General features: G+C 34.3%; 1 protein-coding gene across 4 annotated transcripts in view; it reads left to right on the top strand.

The window, feature by feature from the left end:
• Positions 1-25,781, top strand: part of LOC116337629 — a 68,530-nt gene extending 42,749 nt beyond the window's left edge. For 3 of the 4 annotated variants that reach the window (XM_031762317.1, XM_031762316.1, XM_031762314.1), the window contains exons 3-18: positions 15,884-16,079; positions 16,231-17,822; positions 18,006-18,157; positions 18,498-18,603; positions 18,712-18,852; positions 19,162-19,419; positions 19,595-19,747; positions 21,631-21,693; positions 21,758-21,910; positions 22,005-22,334; positions 22,444-22,627; positions 22,719-22,878; positions 22,983-23,112; positions 23,225-23,371; positions 23,865-23,940; positions 24,025-25,781. In XM_031762317.1, the coding sequence (XP_031618177.1) occupies positions 15,928-16,079; positions 16,231-17,822; positions 18,006-18,157; positions 18,498-18,603; positions 18,712-18,852; positions 19,162-19,419; positions 19,595-19,747; positions 21,631-21,693; positions 21,758-21,910; positions 22,005-22,334; positions 22,444-22,627; positions 22,719-22,878; positions 22,983-23,112; positions 23,225-23,371; positions 23,865-23,940; positions 24,025-24,202 (3,975 nt within the window). In that variant the 5' untranslated portion in view covers positions 15,884-15,927 and the 3' untranslated portion in view covers positions 24,203-25,781. Of the gene's footprint in view, positions 1-990; positions 1,264-15,883; positions 16,080-16,230; positions 17,823-18,005; positions 18,158-18,497; positions 18,604-18,711; positions 18,853-19,161; positions 19,420-19,594; positions 19,748-21,630; positions 21,694-21,757; positions 21,911-22,004; positions 22,335-22,443; positions 22,628-22,718; positions 22,879-22,982; positions 23,113-23,224; positions 23,372-23,864; positions 23,941-24,024 lie in introns of those variants that run through there. The other variant, XM_031762313.1, reaches the window with a different exon arrangement.
• Positions 25,782-26,874: the final 1,093 nt, after the last annotated feature.

Genomic DNA, 26,874 nt, shown 5'->3' with positions numbered 1-26,874 from the left:
GGTTCGAATATTTTAATAAAATCGCTGAAAAAACCCATATGAAACTTCAACGCTATGCGCATCAAATCGACGTTATTCGACGCTATTCCATGTGTATATAGAATTGTATATTATGTTTTACAGTGCTGTGCAAACGCAAGCATGCGGCCACATATACACCAATACACAGTAACAACGAACTCCGTTTATGTGCGCGCTATACTTAGTTGCCTGTTATGTTTTGTGTATTGATTTGAATTGCAACTCAATCACAGTAGACGTTGCATGCACAGCACTGTGAAAGATAATGTACAATTCTATATACACATGGAATAGCGTCGAATAACGTTGATTTGACGCGCATAGCGTTAATTTTTCATATGGGAAACAGCCAAATAATTACCAAAGTCCTTGTTTTTTTTATCATATACAACAATATGTGCCACATATTTTACCTGTGACTTAATCAAATGCCCCGAAAAATGTGTAAATAATTATGCACTCATGAATTAAGTTTATTACCCAATGTTTATTTTACGAAATCCAATTTTTCTGCAATATTTCAAAATGCGATTGAATTCATCATAGCAAGTGCTGCGCATTTCAAACATCATTTTAATTAAACGAAACGCAATGATATATTTATCAAATACGAATGTTGTATATATATACAGAATAAAAAATAAGCAAAAACGAAATGGTTGCTATTCATTGTATGCTTGTTACCAGATAATGCCAGTTCAAATTGAAGACCAATTGCCGCATAAAAAGAGCGAGATAAAAAATCGCACGACTTGAAATCGTAAATTGTGCGAGTGAATGTCGTATTCATAATTCGTTATAGTCGAAACGAATCTTTGTCGGTTGAGACGGTCGACATGTTTCACGTAATAGGACAAGTGTCATATTAATAAATGGCACATATATAAGTGCATATTCCATTGCCACTGAATATGGAATTCTATTTCCATATTTTAAATTGATGCTTAAATTATTTGCGATCGCGTGTGTTTCAAATTATTGATTTGAAAGAACGTAACTTTTGTGAAACGACCAGTGAATATATTAAAAAAATATTATGAGTTTGAACAAACAACCAAACAGAATAATAAAAAAGTGAAACACACAAATGTGCAGACATGTAACCACCACCAGAATTGATGAGTGAAACATTCATAAAAAACAACAACCAAATAATCGATTATTTGGAAAGCAAATTAACAAGGAAAATTTGGAACCAAATTCAGTGTTTGATGTATCGAGAATGAAAACAACAACAATGTGGTAATAGCCAGTAATTCAATTGTTATTGTTGCCAGAGAACGGCCGGACGGACGTTCGTGACAAATGAAAAACAAGAACCGAAAAAAAAATCAGGCACAATTGTTCAAAATTATCAGCAAGAAAACAATTGTTTAGCTTTTTAACACTGAAATTAGTTTGCAAAGTGTTATAATCTGTTTACAAACGTGCCACATGAAACTAGGCTAAGCCTCTGATGTCTGAACAACAACGAAAAAAAAAACGATGAATATAATGGGTGGTACAAGAAAAATGGCCAAAATGTTACGGCATTACTCAGTGTTTTTGTCATGTGAGAAACAACAGCAGTGAAAATTCGTATAAAAACCATTATATGGGGGAAAAGTGAAAAGTTTATTGGAGACTGGAGATACAATAGAAGTGTTTTTTGAACTTTTATCTCTCTCTCCCTTGTGCACACTCTCGCTTTCTATTCTAAATTATGTGCAGTCTTTAGTCAAGATTAAGGAAAATTATCGCTGGTTTTAGGTGATTGTCATTGTATATGCAATGATAATGTGCAAAAAAGCATTTTTAACACGATAATCCCATTTGACAGGATCAATTTATTCGAAACATCAAATGAAACTGATCTTAGTGTAATTAAACCATTTGGAATATGTTGTACAACACCATAATACGTTTCTGAATTCAGTCATTCAATAAAATGACAAAAGGATATTTATTGCATTTCAATTAATAACGTGTATTGTTGTGGATTTACAAATGACTCTCTGCTTACAACATCACATTTCTTCCGATATAATCATAAGGAACATATTACATATTGAATTGATTGCGTGGGATTTTTGCGGGTTTGGGCACATATACAATACACAATACCTTTAAAATAAGTTAAAATATGCTTATATCGAAATGCTGTACCTACACCTACAGTCAATCAGTTAACATCCGCATTTTTCGAATTTTTATCAAATGTGTTTCTCTCGGAATAACCACAAAAATGAAATCAAAATCACGTTACGAACGATAGCATAACATTCTCCAACAAAAATGTGGTATTTCATGATGAATCAGATAAATAAATTCCAATGTTAACTGTTTTCCATTTACATTAACGTACTCTAACTGTCAACATGTCATTTTGAATTGTGCGAACGGTTTTCTTGCAAACAAAAACCATTCAAAGAATGAAACCAAATCAAATGTTTGCCATTGAGATTGAAACCGATTTTCATCAAATATACAACACGCACACGTGATTCTTTCGTAAAGTAACGATTTTTTCTCAATTTTATTCATTCAATTCCATATCAATGCGACAAATGTGGGCCAAATTTATTATATATTTTTTTCTGAATAAAATAAAAAAAGAGACACTGGCTTGAAAAGGGCGGGCGGCAGTGAAAATCGTACACGAATATAAAAGCAAGAGGCGAGAAAAAAAAACTGGCTTAGTACAGCATTCATTTTTTGTTTGTTTTGTTTCAGTTTCGTTTCAACGACTGTTGTTTTTCGTGTGCTGTCAACAAAGCAAACTCAAGTGTAGATATCCATTTTGCGAGATGAAGTCAGTGTATTCGTTCAAACTCTAACATTAGAATTGTTAAAAGAGCTTTGTGCGTTGCTGTTTAACTGTCGCACTTAACTATGCCCATTCGATACCACACTCGCATCTCAAACATTTTTATTAATTCACTATCTCACTTTTTTTTTTGTTATTTTTCTTATTTTTGATAACATGCCGATTTGTGACATAAACACACTCCTCATATACGCAACGAAAAAGGTTTCGAGGCCAATGGTTTTCGTGTGAAAATACATAATTTGATTGTGATGCTTTTCGGTGCTCATACCATTATTCATTAAATAATCCATGCGCTTTATCGTCAAATGACGAAAATTTTTACAACAGTCCCATTTTTGTGTGTGCTGTACTGTTTTGATTCAATCCCATTTTCCTTCTATCCACATCTCTCACCGTCTCTGTCACCCTTCTCGTTCTGTTTCAACCATGGCACACTGCGACAAAAAGACGAAAATGGAAAAAATTGAGAAAAATGATCAAATGTGCTCATGAAATAATATTCTTCAGAATTTTTTTCATCGTCTAACTTAACACTGGCAAACTAGCTAAAGTTTTGCAAAGAAGAAGAACGCGCGAACAAGTGGCAGAAGTAATATAAACTATTCGGTCACTGGACTACTTCAACTTGAAATTAAGTGTAATTTGGTGAGAAGAAAGTCCAGATAATTAAGTCATTTCTTCTTGTTTTTATCGTAAGAACAAAAAAAAATGCATTGAAAGTGTCATAAAGTGTGTGAGTGTGTATTGTCGAATGCTACACACAAATGACAACTAACCTCAATATGAACAAAAATTGACATAAAACTCAATTTATGCGAAGTCTCAACCGTTTTTGAGATAAATTTTAGTATGCATTTTTTCCGCTCAAATGCCAAAGTGATATATGTTAAGCACACGGTTCATGAGTTTTATGTCAATTTTTGTTCATATTGAGGTTTGTTGTCATTTGTGTGTACTGATTCAATTTTATCTTAAGAACGCTATCAACATGAGGCTCTGACATGTTTCAGTCACATACAGAGCGAACGAAGTAGTTGTTTTTGTTTTGCTATTTCGTTCATTCGGAAGTTCTGAGTGTGAACATAATTGACCTACACAAACATTCGGATTCCATTATGTGTTTCGCACACGGTGAGCCTACTGACAACTGTCTTCGTACAGTAACGCCACAAACGACAATAGACGGTGACGTTTTAAAACGACGTTTCAACACCAGCTATTGCTTTTGTCTTACAGAGTATTTTACTCTTTCTGCTTAGATTGTTGTGCGTGAATGTGTTTTCATATCTAGCTACTTAGTTGTACTTGTTGAACGTCGAACCGATTGTGGCGCTAGTGTACGTAAACGATCATCTAAAATCGTATGTACTTTTATACAATGCGTTCACTGTGTGGTGTTTTGAATGCTGCACAAAAAAGACATACACACACACGCTGTATACTTGAATATGTAGGCATATGGCTTGCATAATATATAAACAGTTATTTAAGATGAAATCATTCTACCGAAAGAGCACGGGATCTAAGCAAATACACTTTATAAACACTCCGTTTTATCATATGTGTCCAATTTGGCTTATCGTTCGTATGGAATCGGACGGAACCAATGTTGTAGTCGTTCTTATGTATGAGAAACTAACATTGATTATTTTTATTATTATTATTACGGAAGCGAAGGAAGAGAAGGAAGAAAGAAGTATTACATTTGAAATTCAATTCACTGGCATTCGGCTCTGATAAAACAAACTCGTCGAAATCTGCTCTTTTCGTTTCACAATGTTAATCTATTTCGATTCTTATTTGAACCGTTGACAAATATCCAAAAAGTTCCCTTTTTGATTATTATTGGTTTTTTCAATGTTGATATACTTCCTCTTCCAATTATATATGTATTAATATATTAGAATATTTCATGTCGCTGAACAAGTATTTCGAAATGGGAATTTGATTCAAAGATGAAAACAAATCTTCAACTTGAATGTAAACTAGCCGCTGACTATCTATTTCTATAAAGCGTTCAATTGAACAACATGGGTCGTCTATTGACAGAAAAAATTTAAAAAGTAAATTCACATTATGCCATAGTATACATGTTTAAACTGAAAGATTTTTTTGTTAGCCTTTCCCAAGGCGCACTAACTTTTTGATGCCGTAATGTAACATTCGCATAAGATATTTTTCGTTCTTCAATTTCGCGCATACGATGACGATGGAGATTGTGATTCGAAAGCAAAGCTCAAAACGATTTCAACTTTTGCACACATCAATCCATAACCGACATTTTTTACATACGACACGATATTTTACAATTTTTTAAAACCTTTTTAGCGATCCGCTCATACTGTGGAAGCGATGTCACTTTCCTATACAAAATCACTACTGAACTTTGTTCAAGGTATTGGCCCTCTATCAATGTTTTTGGTACTAATTTACTAAGCAGTTGACATAACATCACATCTTGTCAACTGTGTGTGAAAGATACAAACTCGTGTATTATTGGTTCGGAGAAAAATTGTTAGTGGTGCTCACGTTGGAACAAAGAAATTCGTTTGCTTCCATCCTTTGGATCCGCTCCGTTCATAATTTCTGTATTTGGAAAAATAATAAAATTTAATGTAAAACTGTAAAAAAAATTCTTTCGATTTGCTAGGTTTTTTGTGGTCGAGAAATTTAGACGAAATAAAATGTTTGTTTTCGAAATTACTGCTCGAAATGTAACGAAATAAAAGTTATCAAAAAGTTATTTTTTTTTATTACGAAAAACTCCATCATTTTGGAATTTTGAAAGGTAAGACCTTTTTGGTTGTATACTTTTTTAGAGAATTGGAGTTTCCACAAAGTTTATTGAACTTCTCATTTACAGTCGACTATATAAAAAGTACTGACCCAAGAGGCGTTCACATTAATTTTGTAATATCAAAAAAAAAAAAAAAACTTGAAACAAAATACGTCGAAATTCGATTTATGAGTATAATAACTTTTATTTTTGATTACAATACTTTTACTGGACACATTACTGTCCTTAATCCCTCTTTAAACTCTCAATACAAAATCGTTGAGAATTGAACGAATATCGGATATTTTCATGCTTATCGCAGATGAATGCCCAAATCTGGTCGAAAGAAAAGCGGAAATTAATTTCACGAGATGCGCCAACATCGAAGAAGTTTATTCGGAGTTAATTACAAATGGACAAATCCTGAAAAACTTATTTCTACTTTTTTCTTCTTCATTTCTTGGAATGTAACAATAAATTTAAGCGTGCCAGTTGATCTTCATTTTGACATTCCGGAAAATGTTTAATTCCATTGAATAAAAGCAACAATATTCGCTGAATAAAAACGAAACTCAAAGTCTCTACAGAGTGATGGAGAGCGAAAGAGAGAGAGAGGTATTTGGGCTGTTGGTGATATGATTTAAAATTCCAATGGCATATTAGCCACCATTGACTGGACATCACCTTAGGTTCAATAATTATTTAAAATTTTCAAGCAATTTGAGTATAATAAATTTGCGTATGAAATAACATTTGATATACAAAACAATGAATAACACAATAACTGGTAAATGAAATGACAGCGAGTGAACAGGCAGAATAAACGAAGAAAAAAATAACACCGGAAAACAAACGAGTAAATTGTTGGATGTTGTGAAATGCATGGAGTGCACACGCACACACACACACAAACATACATATGTCGTTTCGAAATGATGTCGACGAGAGTAATGCTGTCAGAGTCATCAAAATGAACGATAACGACGTTGATGACAATGACAACTGCTGTGGGCAGATATACAACACATAGAGAGTCTATAACTTTGTAAGCAATGTGAAAGCGTTTTCATCGCAAATATGTTCAACGAACAAATAACGGGGTATAATAAGTAACGCTCAAATGTCATGTTTTATATTAATCGCACAAACTATGTGTATAATGTGACGCATGAACACACACACGTACAAACATTCACTTCGCCTTTTGCTTGCGAACAAAGTTGGATTCTATTTATAGGAATGCAGAAGAAATGAGCTCGTTGTGTCGCTGATGAAGTGCGTGCCGTTAGTCTTGCCGATTCCCTCTGGGATTATTTTCTGCTATAACAGCAATAAGACATACTCGAAAGCAACGAGTGATCAAATCACGCTATGAAACAACCCCCCCCCCCCCCCCCCGGGGGGGGGGGGGGAGAGAGAGAGAGTATTCGACGCAAATTTCTTAAACTTAAGACTCTTTCAGACATTCTCTGCAAAAACATATTTACGTGTTTGTTAATTTACGCATATATACACAAACATTCTTTCATCGTGCTGAGATTACAATGATGTGCCAATTGCACAAAAAAACCAGACTATACTCGGGGAGGCATAGCTTCTTTGGAAGTCGCACAACCTTAGCTACGGTAACGAAAGAAAAATCAAATAGTTACGAAAGTCGTTTGGCGTTTCCAATAATAATTATCACGGCGTCGAATGAAAAATGTTTGTTGGCATTTAACTGTATGATGAATTTTTTTATATTTGCGCTTTGCACTTTGTGCAATAAAATTTACTATAAAATGCATGTGTAATTAAATTCTTATGAGCAGAGCCTGTGCAAAAGCATTTTGCACACATAAAACATCATGAAGCTATTAGTAATAATTTACGACTTGCTCAGAGTTCTCAGTAAATTTTGTCGACCTCCATTTATGCTATTCGGATAATCAACTGCAATACCTATTTGTTTTCTTCAACATTTTGCCCTCTTTTTCCTCTCATATCTCGCAATTTCGCATTTTTGTGCTTATTTTACCGTGAATTTTGTTCAGACCACACAGGCTGGAGCAAAAAAAATCTCGACAACTTACTGTACATTTCACCGACAAATGCTGTTCATGCTTAAGCATATATCATCAAAGCGAACGTGAAAATTGTGTAGTGTGCGTGTGTATGCAAATGTTCGTGCACCTCGAGTAGTTTTCAAGTATTTGAAACATTTAATTTGTTCTTTGCTGATGATCAGAATGTTCGTGTGCGCTTTAATTTCATTTAAAAATCCGGAATCTCAATAATTTTTATTTCAATTTTGTTACAAATTGAATGAAATTCAGTGATTTACTGGTAAGATCGGCTACATTGAATATGTCTGTACATTTACATTAAGGTGAATTTCATTGCTGTCACTTTTTGATATACTGCAACGACGTTGCATATGAATCCATTCTGAAAGCATTGCGAACAATCGATTGTAAATTACAATTTGTGAGCGAAATGAAAATTAAAGAGAAAGAAGCAATGTGTTATGTTGTAACAAGCTTTTTGAAAGCTCGATTCGATTTCGTTTGTGGAATTTTACTTCATTTCAAAAACAGATTATTGTGCTTAATGGGCGACCATATAACGAGCATTGTGCCTTGAATAAAAATGGAAAGCATAAATATTTTGGTTATTGAAAGTTGAATGTACGTTGTATAAGTACTAAAAATGTGAAATTGCAAGGATTTATGTTCCATGATTTAAAATAAGTTTTTCACAGAAAATGATTAAATGAAAGAATAAAAGTTAGATGACAACGGTGAAATTAGGAAGGGAAAAAAAACGAACAATGCTCACATTTCAAACAAGTTTTTTTTAAAGGGTCGCAATAACGCAAAGATCGGTAGACAGTGGCGAATGAAAGGAAATTTGCGCCGAAAAAACATTGGCAATAATTGAAATAAATCATTTTATTTTCAAGCGCCCGTGGTGCACGCTGAACATCTATATCACAATAGAGAGAGAAAGGGATGTAGAATACTGGAGAATATACCCACCATAAGGTTCATTTCATTAGAGTTGTTTGCTTGAAGTTTGCTTTTAAATATTTACGATGCGGTTGGTCTTTTCTTTTCCTTCTGCTCTTTTTTTTGTTGTCCTGCCATAACACTAATTTTCAAAGTAACTTAATTAAGATATTGTTTCTATTGTTTCGTTTTGTACGCACAAAACCACCGAACAAATAAAATCGCTTTGAGAACAGACGACTGAATGTGAAGCCCATCAACAGATGATAGGGGCCAAACGAGCTGAACAAGATTTTTTTTATCGCGTAAATTTTTCTTCGTTCTCTATTCATCTTGCAGAGTCTTGACTTTTGTCGAAAATTCGTGATTGATCAGTTGAGTGTGGTCGAGAGTTCAACGAAATTCCTTCAAAAGAGAGAAAGAGAATCGCGCGAGAACCGGCCGTTGTCTTGAACCAAATTCGTTGTTATTTGCCGCGTTGGCATCACAACACTGTGCTGCATTGATCTTTTTTTTTTTAATTCATTCAATTAAATTCTCTCAGACGCGCACATATATTTTCAACTGATTTTCGCTGAGCATAGAAAGAATATAGGAGAAAATAGAACTCATTTAAAGTGTTCAACGCTCTTAAAATAATCAGAATCAAATCAAATTTAAGGTTGGAAAGATTTTGTTGTTCTGTACTTTCTATAATAATGGTCAATGTCTTGTCTGTGCTGTTGCACTGAGACTGCTTCAAATTAAAGCCTTCAATCAATTAATTAACCTCATGAATGTTATAAAATGGGATGTTGTTCGTTGTCATGGGGGCGACATGAAAAAATTTCACATCAGCGCCAGTTGCTCATAACTAAAAATGGTACAAATTCGCAAAAAGATGGCGCTTATAAATCGACAAACAAGCTAAAAATGTTGTATTGGTTGATTGTCAAAATGCACAGAATTTTTGGGGACGACATTTGTTAGTTTTTTTTTAATTTTTTTTAATATTTTAAGCACTCCATTTATATTATCATATAAATAGTGTGCCTTTGTGCACATGTCTTATGTTGTCTGTCAAGTTATACTGCGCTTATAAGCGCCATCTATTGTGAATTTGTACCATTTTTAGTTATGAGGGAGTGGCGCTGATGTCAAGTTTTTTAATCGAACGTTTCACGTCGCGCCCATGTTCGTTGTACACTTTAATCATTTTCGGTTTTGTGATTCAGACCACGTATTCAGCACTCGTTTTTTTTTTTTAATATAACACCATTTCGCCGATTGAATTCCTGATGAATTGATGAGAAAGTGTTCAGCTTTAAACTAAATTTTCAACATGATACGAATGCAAAGAGTAAATAAAAATAATCACATTTCATCAATCTTATATTTTCGAAGAGAGATTAAATATTTCTCTCGTTTCGGAATAGAGTGTGTACACAGAAAGAAAAAATGTGGTATTTTTAATTCAATTTCTGAGGCATATTTTTCAAAAGTGACTATTTGTTGAATAAGTTTTACCAACTGCTTCATTACATTTACCAACTTTTCGAAACCACAGATGACGCTAGCCCATGAATTTGGTGAATGAAATGAAGCAATTGGTAAAACTTATTAAACTGATAGTCTCTTTTAAGAAATATGCCTCAGAGATGTCAAAAGTGGTAAATTTAATTCGTTGTTGGTTGATTTTATATTAAATCTACCAAAATTGAATTAAAAATACCAAATTTTTTTTTTCTGTGTAGGTATAGCCTAAAGCCAATTCGGAACTCAAATGCTTAAACTACTCCAATTAATTGGATTTTACCGGAAATCTCTCTCTCTATCTCTCTCTCTCTCTCTCTCTCCTCTCTCAAGGATGTAAAATCTATTATTTGATAATGAAACATCAAAACAAGAGTAATCGGAAAACTCATAAGGATCTATTGAAAATGAAAAACCGCATTAAATTCAAGTCAAAACTACTTCTCAGTGTGAACAGCATTCAGGCAGCTTGTCTTGAAAGAGTCTCAAATAGGAATGCATTTAACCGAATTGGTTTCGGTACATAATGCTTAAGAGGTGTTTATAATTCCCCTCACTGCTAAGAGAATGATGAAGATGAAAAAAGATGCGCAAAAACGTGTCAAATTGACTAATTGATATAATTTTCTAAAACTTTCTCTAAAACTTTGTAAATTGAAGCACTTTGATCCGATGTTTTTCTTGTAAATTTAAGTTGTGCTTTCTTTGAAAGCATACGGCTTAATAGCTATTGCAATTAAATGAACGTTTTTGGAACACTATCGAACGCCAAGTGTTCGATTCGATACATCGATTAAACGGTCATTTCCACATGATGTTCCTGTCGTTCGAACATTCTTCTGTTGCAAGTGAAACTTTTATTTGCTGACAAGAGAAGAGAAAAAAATGGTGTGAGAGGTTAGTGACTGCTGCTTGTGCTTAGAGATAGACAAAGTTGACAGAAAACTGAAGTGACACACGCACTAACAAGCAATTCTGGTTTCATCTGGGGTGCAACAACCTATGAAATGACCGATTTTGACTTTGAGCATAAAAAAGAGTAACTTACGTGCTTAATTACAAGCTTTCAGGTAGTCGTCATTTCAAATAGAAATTATTTATCTGATTATTTTATATGTAAAGCCACTCCCGATTATAATTTAAATGTTAATGAGAATCCATAGATGTAATGACAATAATAATACTTCAATTTTTCGCTTAGGTGACGTTTTTTTAAGCTTTGCAACATAAACTTGATTGTGGAACATTATAGATAATGGATAAAACAATGGCACAGACATGTTTCGATGACAGAAGCCTTTGACATAGAAATTGAACCACTTTACACTGTTTTGCTTAAATTAATTTGAAAAGATGAAAAATCGATGACACATGTGTGAGTGTCTTCATTCTCAATTATTAGGCCACATAAACGCCATCTATTTTATTTTCACAAGGTTTGTTAGTCATCTTTTGGACAGTTTATCAATACTGGTTTAGCCAACTCCGTTAAATTTTTCAATGCGTTAACAATCATGATCATCAATTTACACTTCAAATTGCAATTCTGACGTCATATTTGGAATTAATATGCAAAATTACCCATGGAGCAGTTACAAAATAGAAAAAATAATCGCAATAACAAAGTTTGAAAATGTATTAAAAATCGCTCGAACTTCACAGTAAAAAAAAAATCGAGCTAATCCCACCAAACGCTCTGGGTGCTATATTCACCAAGTACTTTCAAAAGTTGTTGTACTGTGATATTTCATAGACACTCTGTATCCACTAGGGACGGGATGGGAGCACTGCCATGATAGATAAGATTTTTTTTAAACTAGTCTTTATCTATAATGTAAAATGAACAAGAGAAAAAAGAGAGAAAAGGAAGAGGAAACAGATAAATAGAGCAGAAGTTTCTCACATGATTCAAAATTTTTTCTCACTCTGCCACAAATACTGGCGCCCTTGCTCTGCCACTTTGAATAATTTTCCTTTTAAACTTTTGCGGCCTACACACAAAAGACACCTAACCTCAATATGAGACGATTTGACATAAAATTCAGTTTATCCGAAGTCTCATTTATTTTTGGATAAATTTTAGTAAACAATTTTTTTTTTTTTTTCAATATTTTTGTGCGTTATACCGAGGCTCCAAGAGTTTCATATAAGCTTGCCATGTAGCAGAAAACAGACAGTCGAAAACAAGAAAAAATTTTTTTTCGTATTTTCAACTGTCTTTTTCGCTGTTACATGGCAGGCTTATATGAAACTCTCGGAGACTCGGTAAAACGCACAAAAAAATTGAAAAAAAAAAAATTGTTTACTAAAATTTTTCCAAAAATAAATGAGACTTCGGATAAACTGAATTTTATGTCAAATCGTCTTATATTGAGGTTAGGTGTTTTTTGTGTGTATATGTGTGTAAACGGTAATTGAATTTTCTTCGATGTGTCAATGCGAGAGTTGCTTTCTTTAGAGGTGCATTTTTTTACCAGAGTTTCCGTTTGAATACGTCTCCGGTTGTGAAACGAATGCATATATAATTAAAACATGTGTTTATCGGATGTACCTTTATTAGATGCAAATAAATTTCTGGAGAGCAGAAACACGAAACATAAACAATTCTTACGAAATGCGAACAAAAACATATATTCTGCATGTACTCTAATAAAATCACATCATTTTATCACGTTTATATTTGACGCAAGATGCCTTTTTTGTCGTTCGAGATTCAGCAAACTCTTTATTCGAACGGGTCATGAAGAATGACTTTATTTTTTTATTTTCATTCTGTCTTTCAATAAGGCGACGGATGCATAGTCATCAGGCAAATGACATAGTCGGATTGTAAGGTTGCCATTTGATTTCATTTCGTCCGTTTGTTACTTTTACTAAATTCAAAAGTGCGGAGAAATGGCAAATGACACCGAGACACAGAGAAAAAGTGAGAGAGTGGGGAGAGAGAGAGAGAGTAGCTTCAAAAGTTAAATACCCAAATAGTTAATATAATGAAAAACACATTCATATTTGAATTTCTTCAAGTAGCCAATTCCATAGCTGGAAAATGTGGCTTTGAAAAGATCTCGATGATGCGTGCATGTATATGATTAGGGTGTACGAAAATTTAAAGAAAACTACAAGCTCAAATCACGGTTTTATTAACGTGAGTGAAACAAACAGCTTTTAAATATGTGTCAGTTTTTCAGGTTGTAAGGATTTTGGTTTTTAATTTTTTTAAAATACTACACACCCTACGGTGTATGTGTGTTCGCTTCATTCCTTTTTGTTTCGGTTTTATTGGTTGTTTCATGCTAATACTCATACTCGCGCTTTACTCGCCAACTGTAAAATGGAATAAAACATGAAATTTAATATCCATAATAAAATGGTATAATGTGAGTGTTCTCTTTCTCTACTCCCTTCTCTCATTCTCTCTCCCTATTGCTTTCATGTAGAAAAATTTAACAGATCTAAAGCGAAGCCACGATTTCGTCGTGATTCTTCTCCTTGTCATCGCAACGCATCGCATCAACTGCTTGAATTATGTTAAGTCTGATTTTTTTATCCCATTTATGAGCCATCTTACACATTTTAATACTTTACGACGGCTTTATTTCAATATTTTCATTTATCGTTGTTTACTGTCGCTTCCAATTTTTTTTTGCATCGTCTTCTTCGTCATTGTCTCTTTAGGTTCCATTCTATGCGAAACATGTAAATATAATAATATTGAAATGTACGCGTGCATTTTGAAATTCCATTCGTGCAGAATCTTATATAATTGAAACTACTTGATGTGAGCTCATATTTAATGATTTTGCTCATGTTCTTTCACCATTTTTTAAGTATTTCTTTTTATTAAAGCGCAAGCATTGCGTTTTCTTCCAACAACTTAACATTTGCTCTCTTAAATGGCTTTCGATTTTATTTTTCCACTAATCCGCTCTACAAATAATGTTAAGTCCGGAGTTTCATGAATTTTCTTCGTTAAAAAATCGTTTTTTTTTCTTCTTCTTTTTGTCTCGAGCCGACCATGAATACTGAGAATATGTGTAATATATTTGGCTTTAATTAGTTTGTTCAGAAATACAGGTAGTTTATACGAAATGTATTGATTTTATGCAAAATCGAAGCACCATTACCACAAAATAACAGTACTGAATTTGTAGACAGTGGAATAAATATTGCCAATCGAATCGGAATCATGAAACCAATTATATAATAAGAAGACGTGCGTTGGTTGATTGATTTCCATTTTCATTGGTATTATGTTTGTTCTTATTACGACAAAAACATCACAACAACAGCCACAACATCAACAAAAAATTTACAAATAAGTACGACTAAATCGCATGTGCTTGATTATGTTGCACATATCGTTTGTATATCGTTGGACATCATCAATCGAGGCCCAGAGGCATTCAAATGGAAATTGAATATAAATGCCATCATATTATTACGAAGGAAGTGGAATGTGGAATAGATGATGATACTCACATCGACACGTCGATATGATTATAAATAAGCACACAGACACATAGTAATCAGTATATAGTCAATATTTTCAAAGTGCGGTTAATGTTGCCATTGAGCGATAAAAGTTTCGAGAAAGCGAAAATTTACATAAAATAATGATTGCTATGTTATGAATCCGTAGCTTGTTTATATTCCAAATAATACAATCAATTCAAAGAGCAGATATGGAGAGACGGAGTGAGCGAGAGTGTGATTATGTGTTGTGCAAGCTTTTCCTTTCCATACCCGTCAATAGCAACACACACACACACACACAATATCCTGGTATTCTTTGGCAAATATTTCTGGTTTCCATACACCCTTTATATACTAAACTCTCGAAACATCGAAAGCTTCTGCGAATAACTGGCATAAACGCCACTCGACTTAATTTTGGTTGGTTGTGTGATGTGTGTTGCGTTGGCTAAAGACTGCCTGTCACACAACTGAATGGTGTGCGTAAATTATTTCAATGCCAACTATACATGGAGGAGGAAAAACGGAACTATAAGGAAAAATTTATTGAGATATATCGTCATCATTTTGGGGCTTTTGATCGGCGTATGTGTTACCCTAGATAAGGGTTCGTCTCTCGTCACGAGCTGAAAATATAGGCACAACAAGTACTGCCACATAGATACCATCGAAATATATTAATAAAATGGATTTTAGGTCACAACCATGTACTCGATTTATACTACTCTCGGGCCGATTTAAACCTATTTTCGGTCGAGAGTTTTCTGGAATAACACACGATATTTATGTCGAGGGATGATTTTTTTTTGTTCGTCAAAAAAATACGTGTGTTGCATAAAGTCGGTGACTTTTATACTTTGCCAATGGCATACCGGTCACAGAAAGCACTATTAACACCATTTAAGTACATCATACTTGAATAGCCACGAAAATAACAAATAAAACTTTAATCTCAATTCCAAAGCCGGATTTAGACAATTCGCTTAAAATACCGCTGCCGAGTGAAGTTCTAGCGAAAAATTCAGCTGACATTTGCATTCGTTTACAGTACAGTACCATTACATTTTAATGATAACGTTGTACAAATGTTTCAGTATATATTGCCATTTTGCATACTTTGCAGCTTTTTTTACAATTAACATCGGCGAAAGATTGAGCGAAAAAGAGTGAAAGTACTCAAATCGGAGCGTCGATTGGTGTTGCTGCTTTTATTCGCTTGTTTTTTTCCCCTTTATTAACATAACTTGATTAAGAAGCCGAGTTAGCGATATTTTCAACATCGAAAATTTTTCATTTTTATTACAGGTCTTACTTATCATACCAACAAATAGTATCCATAAGAATTCGCGATGACAACGACACTTTACAATCCGAATTATAGCAGCAAATCATCTGATACACCAACCACACCGGCGACCGCATCGTTTGATGAATTTGCACAAAGTCGTGCCAATGCCAGCAATAACAGTGCCAACATAACAGCCATCGATACGAATGAAAAGTAACAATAAAATATACAAATAATATCTCATCTTCTTTATCCATATCATGTCAGCCATTTTATTTAAATGTTAAGCTTGCCAATTTACTGATGGTTTTTTGTGGATTTCATTTCGCATTCTCTATCTTTCAATTTTTGTTGTTGTTTTTAGACCAAATCTTAGTACAAGTTTTGCAATCCCATCAAACGTATCGATTATTGAGTATCTAAAAAAGCGTGCCGAACCAATCACCAATAAATTTATGCTAGCACCACCATCAGCATCAACAATTAACATACGTAGAAATTCGACACAACAAGCGGCGGCGGTAGCAGTAGCTGCAGCATCCGGTGGCAGTAATCAATCATCGGCAACACAAAGGCAATCAATAGGCGGTAATACAACAACTGAAGCATCATCATCAACAAGATCTGAAGCACCGCCGCCGATTCCAAAACGGACTTTCTTGGACAAAATAATTCAAAGTTCGCTGAGTGAATCGTCAACACAATCGCCAACATCGACAATCAAGACAACCATAAATAACGTATGCAAACAAACATTGGACGAGGTAAAACGGCGTAATACAAGCGTCAAACCGCCAATCAATCAAAATCAAACTGTACAAAGGCGTTTAGTAGAAAATCATTATCCGATTGATCAGTATTCGGATGATGATCGTTTGAGCATTGAATCGTCTGTATTTGAAGAGCCAAAAAGTAGCGATCCAATAATATCGCTATCAAATCGTTCGTCAAGCGATTCAAATAAATCACAAACAACCATCGATACCGGTTACATGTCCGCATCAAATGATAATGATCGCATTTTTTTCGGTGCCTCCGAAGATTTTCGCAGTCGCTTTTCATCGGTTGATACACAATCGTCGATCGATAGTTGCACATCATCCGACTTACAAACGCAACAATCGTTCACATTACAAAATCAAGCGCGTTGCATTATATCTCCGTTGGCCGTAAAACGTGATGAGTACGACGATAAAATGAATAATCCAACACAAATGCATGGTAAAACATTTAGTCGTTTCAATAGTTCAAATAGTTTGTTAAGTGTTTCGAATAAAACAATCAATTCGAACAGTAGTAATTCGATTAAAAATCAATCGATTGCAAGTAATGCGTCAGCATATCGTGTGAATTCATTGAATGCGAATCGAAATCAATCGATGCCAAAATCAATAGATACGGTGGGCGTTACGGTGACAAATGGCTTAAATCAATCAGGAAAAATGCGTCCAGTGCCATCGCCGGCAGCATCACGTACTCAAAACTCACTCGATTCCGGTCGTATACTTTACAATGGTTCAATGTTGGGCGCATTCCAAACTGGTTTGGCGAAAATTACATCGGCTGCTGCTACAACGGGACGACGCAGTTTTAAAAAAGCATCACAAATTGCACACACAAAATTAACACAGCGACAAGATTCAAGCATATCGAACGATAGTTTTTCACTTAATTCAAGTTCCAGCTATAACACAAAGAATTTCGATGCAACACAAGTGGCCAATAATTCAAACAACAGAAACAACAATCGAACAACAAGCTGCCTCAATGGCCAAGAGCTTACAAATTTCGACAGATTTTCAACAAATAAATACCATTTTCCGACCGGACGATCCACATTTCGACAAGACTCAACCATTTCGAATGATAGTTTCAGTCAAACGTCTAGTAGCCCCAGTTACAATACGAAACAATGTGAACAACCCTTGCTCGCACACACCGCCAAAATACACGCAAGTACGTATTGTTGATTATCTTAGCACAGCTCTGCAATATTGCAAAAATAAACCGTTTAAAATAGAGAAGAAAAAGGACATTCCCTTTCAAAAATCATCATTTGATTTGATAAATTTATCGATTTATTTTATTAACAAAAGATTGAACCGATTTCGTTGTATTTCTTTCGCTTTTTATGTGCAGTGAAACAGCATCTGAAGTGTGCCGATGAAATAACAAAAGAAAACTTCGACAATAGCGCCAATTCAGCCATTATAAAAAGTGCATCAACACCCGCCAGCCTTCAGGCAGTCGTTCGCTTCCAAAATGGTTCAAATATGTCATTGCAGCATAAAGTAAGTAGATGAAGTATTGTATTCTGACGTATTGGAGCGAATGGAATGGGCCTCATGGCCACAACTGTTCGCATAACATTCCAACTTTGAATTTTAAATAAAATGCAGTGTGGCAGAAAAACAATGAGGAAGAGAGAGAGAGAGAGAGAATGGAAAACAGATAGAAAGACCGAGCACACGATTTTGCAAAACTTTTCGAATGTAATCGAAACTTTTTTGACAAATTATCATACCTTGAACACGTTCGCACACTTGCTCTTGCTCCTGCTCTGGTTCTCATTCATAAAATTAATATAATGCATTCATTCATGTTTGGCTGATTGTCTTCTACTTATTGTAGGTCATAAATCGACGAAAAAGTTCAAATCCATACATAACGCGTGGCATTCTCAAATTCCGCTTACTTCAAATTCTTCTCAATGCACTTGCTCTGCTCATTATTGCTGGTAAGTTTACTAACGAATTTGAACTTACTTACAATAAATTGCAATGTGAAATTCAATGAATAATAAATACATTCACTTATTTACAACACAAAAACAACAAAAAAACAGGTGGTTTGGCCGCATATTTCAAGGCATACCCAACGGTGAAGTTCGTTAACAAAACCATATTTACACCACAGCGACCAGCACCATCTGCTATTACACCGATTAAAGAATTGGCGAAAAAACAAATAATCACTAGTCCATTTGGTATGAACATCATTCACGATAATTTGGCTAATATTTTCAAAAAAAATCCGGTTTCCTTTTTTAATCACTTTTTTTTAAATTAATTTCAATCATTTAAAATAAATATTATTTTTGGCTTTCAAACCCGTTGAAAAGCATTCATGGCCTCTTGTTTTTTTAAATATTATAACTTGTTTAAATAATATGAAAATGAAAAAAATCTACCTTATTAACGGTTTGTGTCTCAAACCGTACATAACACCATTCATTTTAAGTGGTTTTGTTAATCGTTTATCGCTCTTTTTGCGTTTCTTTTTCAATTTTTTGTAGATAAAAATCCAGCTCCCGGCATATGCTTGCCAATCATTGTGAAATTTTGCCAGAACCATCAAGTGCAATACAATTACACAATTTATCCAAATTACATTGGACACTTCAGCCAAATAGAAGCAGAAGAAGATCTTGAACCATACGAAGCTATCGTCGATGTGCAATGCTATGAGTTGGCGTCATTATTTCTATGCACGTTGTTTGTACCAAAATGTGGTACAGCTGGTCTTATTCCGCCATGCAAATCACTTTGCTTGGGTACGTACATTGTAAACTCTATTCTGTTCAGTGTATTGTGTTTGGATATGGTGTCACACTTGCTTTACATGTCTGCATAATGGACATTGTTCAAATGACTTTTTGGCGGAAAATAAATTTTTCTTTCGAACATCCATTTAAATTGGTTTTTATTTATTTAATTTTTTTTCTACAGAAACGATGCGACGGTGCCATTTCTTTTTCAATGTTTTCGGTCTTGAACTGCCCGACTATCTATCATGCCATCAATTCAGCGATTCGAATAATCCAGATATTTGCGTTGGACAAAAGCAAATGCGCGATGCATACAACCGAGCTTTGAAACCAGGTAACATACATACACCAACCACTCATACATCATCATCATAACAATTTATATCTCAGGGCTGGAGAGAGAAAATCTTCCCTTGAATCATTCACTTCACTCTGATCGATAAGAAACCTTATTCAGTTTATTTTTTTTCTCTTTTTCTTTAACACACAAAATAAATTCTTTTATTACCATTTATTATATACATTTTTCACAGAGGAAAACTGTTCATAAAAACGTTTCCTGCCGAAACATCTGTGTTTCTAACCGAATAAATCATAACAATTCAGATAATTGCTCATTTCCAATGCATAATGGTCGGATTTTTTCAAATTTCTTTTTGGTTTCCTTGTTATCATCATCGCTTTCAATAATATCATAAAATAAAGAATTCACTCCGAAATATACCAAACATTTTTCGATATAAAAATGCGTTGAATGGTCAACATTCAATCAAAAAATAAATATTTGATAACGGTTTAAGCTAATCTAAGTTCAGCATTCTCAAATTGAATTGTTTACTCATGGATTGTATCTAATCATATCAATAGTGTGTTAGATTATATATCTACTTTTGTGGTTTGTGTAAATTTTTAGCTGAAATAAAGAGTCTTACTGTAAAACTCTTACAGCAGTAAGACAAACCTTTCCATAAATCGAATTTTTTAGGTATATATTTTTGAGGTGTCTTTATAAAATGTTGACCCATTGCAATGCAGAGGTTCTTACATGAAAAAAAAAACACAAAACTAGATCGTAGGCCAACTCAGAGAAATGCCTACCAATTGAACGCCAACAACAGTATTTGAGCACTCTTAATAACAAGTGTCAGATTTTCAATGTGAAAATTGTGAATTTATTTTTCCAAATAATAAACGGTGACAAGAAAAGCGTTGCCATAGCTTTTCTATCGTTAACCCGCTGTGTATATGTTCAAACCAGAGGTCGCAACGGGATGGAAACATTCTCGGGCCCGTTCGAATTTTCTGTGTTCTTACCCGAATCCGACCGAAGCCCGATCCGAAATTATTTTTTTTTACCGAAAAAAAAACTGATACAAAAAGTGAAAGAAAAAAATGGTTCTAACATTATTTTTTTCGGTTTTTCGCGAGATTTTCTAATAAATTTTCAAAAACCACTCGATTTTGGGCTAATCGGACTCGGACGCCCATGATACCGAACGTATGCATTCATATATTTCACGGTTGATGCCATGCATAAGTGTGACTTTTTCATATGTGAAGTGTGCTGAGTGAATCTAAGAAGGTACAAGCATGAGAAAGAGCGCGTGAGAGAATCAAATGTGTTTAGCTTAACAGCCGTAATGTGTATTATTAAGGCTCGAGTGCTTTTGCATTAGCACATGTTATGTATTTTATCAAAATCAACATCATCTCATCAACAAAACAATAATCAAATAAATCGGTGTTGAAACAATTTGCGAACATTTTATGAATAATTCGAAAATGGCATATATCCACATATCCATAACGTATGCGTAAACATTTGTGAATTTTTTTCTTCTTCTCTCTTTACATTCAAATACAGTTGGTGTAGTGTGCATATGTGCGCGTGATGATTCAAATAGAGAATTATTCGTTAATACTCTGATGTACATTGTATTGAAATGTGTAAAAGCTTCAGCTTTTAATGTCTATTAATTAGGTTTTTGCAATCGGGGATATGGTTCCTATCACGTTCACAGTTGAAAAAATTAAGTTCAACTGACATATTTCATTATCTGATTGAGATTGGTGCCATTCATTTCTTCTCATACCTCTTCAGCTTCGATGTGTGTTCATTCGAAAGCGGCGAATTTATTAACAAAAGGGTTTTGCTTTGAAAAATACTAAAAAAACTCTTTTCCTTGTCTGTTCCTTTCGATTTTCGGTCGTATATAGTTTGTTCAGGTTTCTCATGCGATAACAAGACCCGATGCATCCCATTGGATTGGAAGTGTGACGGTAATATTGGAGATGAATATAATAAATTGTTTGATTACTAACTGGGAAACGTAAATTCGTTTAGGTAATGTCGATTGCTTGGATCAAAGTGACGAATCAAACTGTGACAAATGCGGTAATGATACCATTTATTGCGGCGAAAACCGGTGTATGAGTTCACAACATGTTTGCGATGGACACATCGATTGTCCATATGGCCAAGATGAACGTAATTGTGGTAAGTGAAATCTACGACACTTGTCAAATCCATTTGAAGTTTCATAAACTTCAGACATTTAAGATTTTTTATTGGTTCTATTTGATAAAATCAGTTCGTTTGAGTGAGCGAAATGGTGATTTGGGTAAAGGAATTCTGGAAATTTACAAAGTAAATTTAAAAAAATGGGTGCCAGCCTGTATATCAAATTGGAATCCAATCACATCACCGACAATGGTGTGCTCATTGCTTGGCTATAGTTCGGTGAATACAAGCCGAATCACAATGCGGAATACAAATCAAACGCTCACACCGAATAGTACTAAAGATCCGAATAACATTGCACGAATGTATCAACGTAAAAAAACCAATCTAATTAAAGAGTTTGGCAGTTGTAGCCCAAATGAAAATCATCCGGTGATTGATTTAACATGTTCAAATTATGGTAAATCATTGAAAATGGAACACTTTTGACACTTATTGCATTCAAAATCGTTGGAATTTCATTTTTATTTCATTTTTTTTGGGGGTGCCATTCTGTGTTGTCAATGTAGAATGTGGACGAGCTCGAAATCGGCCGGCACGTGCACGAACACGAATTGTTGGTGGTTCGGAGTCATCGCCGGGCGATTGGCCATTTTTGGCAGCAATTTTAGGTGGACCTGAAGAAGTATTCTACTGTGCTGGCGTTTTAATCGCTGATCAATGGGTTCTTACTGCTTCTCATTGTATTGGAAAGTATGTGGTATTTTTTTTCTTCTCTAGCTTTAATTCTGATAAAAAAAAACCACACTTAATTAATCGAATCGATTCAATTTGAAAATGTTAGCAAATCATTGTATAACATAAATAGTTGGACAATTCAATTGGGTATAACACGTCGAAATTCGCATACGTACTATGGACAAAAAGTGAAGGTGCAACGCGTTTTACCGCATCCACAATACAATTTGGATGTGATGCATGACAATGACATTGCATTGTTCCAGGTAATTGTAAATCACAGATTCGATTTCCGCCTCCATTGATTCGAAAATTGTTAATGGCGTTGTTTTTTTTATCCGTTTCTTTTTTTTGTGTGCATGTTCAATAGTTGGCGACTCGAGTCGCATTCCATGAGCATTTATTGCCAGTTTGCTTACCTCCGCCCAGTTTAAAAAGAATCAAACCTGGCACCATATGTACAGTGATCGGATGGGGCAAGACAAAAGAAGACAAAAAACGTAAATCACTATCATTCTTGCTATCAATTTGTTCTGTCGAAATGTTAATTTGCCTCTTTGTTTTATTGTCATTTTATGTTTTGTTTCATCGTCTTTCACGATGCTTTGACAGCGAGCACCTCATATGAGCCAACTGTGAATGAAGTTAATGTTCCTGTACTGAATCGAGACTTATGCAACGAATGGCTGGTGCATTTAAATGTAACCGATGGTATGATATGTGCTGGCTACTCGGAGGGTGGTAAAGATGCTTGCCAAGGTCGGTTTTGTTTCTAGGTCATAGCTCGCACTAACCGCTCAGATGGTGCTATTGATACTGTTCACCAGTAGCAGTGACGTAACTAGAGTTAGTTGGTGTGCCAAATTTCATCAAAATCAGGAAACTTTTATTTATGTGACATTTTGCCCCCATAAAGTTCCAAACCACTCCCGTAATTATTTCAAAATATACCTGAAAAAATTGTCAGCCATCACTATGCAACATTTGAGCACTCTCCAATCACTAATTCTCAGATTACGCCACTGTTCAGTAGCTAGATGAATGTGACAACGTCCTCTCATTGAATTCGTATCAAGTGATAGAAAGCGAAGAGTATTATTTTGCATCTCTTTTCTCTCACTTTTAAAGGCAATAAATGAAGGAATGATGTTATGCTGAGTGGTTAGCGAAAGCTGTGTGTGTGTGTGTTTCACTTCAAAAACATTTCCTCCTTTTTCGCTCACTTTTTGATTTGATTTCATGTTGAAATTAGGTGATTCCGGCGGTCCGCTATTGTGCCGTGATTCAAATGATCGTGAACGTTACTACGTGGCAGGCATCGTTAGTTGGTTAGTTGGCCGTTTTAAAGTTGTTGTGTTAAATCTTCTTTTCTTCTAATAATAATGTGTGTATTTTCTCTTTTTCAATTTTAGGGGTGTTAAATGTGCCAACCCAAAGTTACCAGGCGTCTATGCAAACGTTCCAAAATATATTCCATGGATTATTGAAAATATCCAAAACTATTCAAATGTTCCGCTTGAATATCCACGTTCGAACATCAACCGTAAACCGAATAAAATGTTCAATCGACAGCATCGACAAAAAAGTTGAAGTTAAAAAGAAAAACCAAATTGAAAAAGAAGATGAATAGAGAAAAAAAAAACCGTACGCAGACAATAAATGAAATTGATCATATTCAATTTAAATTGCAAATTAAGATAATAAATAGCAAAAGGAAAACGTAAATCCAGTTTTCCTCACTTTTTTGATATTTAAAAATAAACAAGCCAATTAAATGGATGTGTTCTAAATGGAACGAGATTTTTTTTACATATATAATATCGATATTTTTAAATACGAAGACACCGACAAACAATGAAATTGACAATAAATTAACTCATTTACATATATAAGATGATGAAATATCCATAATACATATATACCTATATATATTTATATATGTATTTAACATTTAAAATTATGCCGAGGAAAAGAGATAAATAAAGAATACTAATTGAGTCAATATGATAAAAATAGAAACGAAGACGGAGAAATATATAAAAATATTTATGTATTTTTAGATAAGACATTTTTTGTGAAACGTTTTTTTTAAGATATCATACTATATACAAAAATGTGAGGTATAGACAATAAGAAATCAATAAAACATTTTCCAGTTTATACGGTGTAGCGCACACATTCATATGTGAGATGAGATGGAGTGAGATTGTTGTTCAACAGGATACAATGGATTTTATCATATTCCATTTATTGAGATGAAATTATAAGCGAAATTTGAAGACAATAACAATCTTAGAATGAAAAAAAAGCTTATGATAAACATATGTATAGAGTTATTTATATGTATATAATGAACGACGGTTTGCCACACACACACACACATACACATACATGATAGAAGTAAATGCACTCACATTCATCACATAGTATTGAATACATCGTCTTATATTTTATACTGAAGCAAAATAGACTTAACCTTAATCATGATGTAGTTTAGCTTGATTCTAATTGACAAAGAGTGTGTAGAAAATCCAGTTTAGTTTCAATATTAATCGGAAAATTCTGCGCAATTTTCGATTTTTTTAAAATTCAACTTTAACGAATTTTTTTAAAGCCCATCGAAATAAATTATTATTATATTATGTTGTTGTCGGATTTTTATCAGAGATATGCAAAAATACCAGTCCTTATGAAACGCAACACTTGTACTTTATTCGATTGATTGAATCAAATGTAGTGGAATCCTTGGAAGCCTCGCTTCCGAACTAGTTTGCTTTGAATGGAACATTTTTCTATTTTATTCGGTTGGTCTTAATTGAGACAGGAATGGATGGGAATAAAAGGGAATCTTCTCATCTCAACTTTGGCCGTTCATTCAGAATGGGCTTTTGAACCGTTCAAGTTTAATGTTCAAAATAGTACTCATTGATTTCCACTGATATATGTCATTTAAAAAACAAACGTCGTAAAAATCTTTGAAATATACACATTTAAATGGAAATGTCATTTTGTGAAAAATATCTTCTCAAACTTTTGTATTGGGTGTATAAATTAATTTTGATCGCTGACAATTAGATGTCACCACTTAAAATTGTGTGTAGCTTGACAGGTGAATCCAATTGCATTTTGTACATGTGACATTTGCCAAACTAATTCAGAGCAGAAACATTTATTTTTGACTCAGTGTCATTATTTTCTGATCGATTCAAAATGAGTGATGAAAAAGTGTTTTTCTGTCTGGCCCTCCTTTGGTTGAATTTTTTCACTTTAAATGAAGTGAAAATACATCTAAAGGTTATAAAATGTTGCAGGAGACGAAACCTCTCAATCGCCACAGAGAATGTTGAATTTGGTGAAAAAGAAGTGGTGAATTTGTTGAAAAACTGTGAACTCACCAAAAAAATTTGAATGATGGGCTATTGGCGTTTTTTATTCGATAAAGATGCATGAAAATGCACCAGAAAACATCAGAAGCATTAAATATATGCGAATCAATCGTTTTAAGACATTTGTAATGAGGTAAGACCAAAGAAATTGTGTGCCACACCAGCTGAATCCAAAACTAGTTGTAAGACGTTTTTTCACATTTTGGCACAATGTTCCAAAAATAAGAAAAAAAGAAATTTTTGTATCGTATTGTAACTGGAAGTGAAGAAACCATCTGCTACGATAATCCCAGGCATAAAGATAAGGGTTCAATCCCACACAATCGTCAAAATCGACAGCATAGCAGGATTTTAATGATTTCTCGGTAATGCTCATTATTTGGTGGGATTAAAGTGGTGTGGTGTATAATGAGCTGCTGAAACCGGGTGAAACAGTCACGGGGGATCGGTATCGACTACAACCAATACGTTTGAGCAGAGTACTGAGAGAAAAATTGAAAAAAAAAAACTGCGACAAGAAATAGTCGAAGGATTTATCAAAATTTGACATATTTCAAACATCGCAAGAAAAAAGATAGGGGACTCTGGTCGGGATGAGCTTGATCACCCCCCGTACTCTCCAGACCTTGCCCCTTCTGACTACCACTTGTTTCGATCAATCTAAATGGGCTTGTCTGAGATATCGTTTCGAAATCCTGAAGGAGTGCGAAAATGGATCGATGAATGGATAGCGTCAAAAGATGAGGAATTCTTTCGACGGGGAATCGACAAGTTACCAAGAAGATGGGCCGAAGTCATTGCTAACGATGGGCAGTACATTGGTTAATGTACTCATTCTTATTATTTTTAAATAAATGTTTCCTTTCACCAAAAAAA

The sequence above is a fragment of the Contarinia nasturtii genome, unplaced genomic scaffold (genome assembly GCF_009176525.2).
Source record: "Contarinia nasturtii isolate CC-2019 unplaced genomic scaffold, AAFC_CNas_1.1 Cnas_scaffold_285, whole genome shotgun sequence".
NCBI lineage: Eukaryota > Metazoa > Arthropoda > Insecta > Diptera > Cecidomyiidae > Contarinia > Contarinia nasturtii.
The sequence above is the reverse complement of the archived record's forward strand: the minus strand, read 5'-3'. Positions and strand labels throughout refer to the sequence as shown.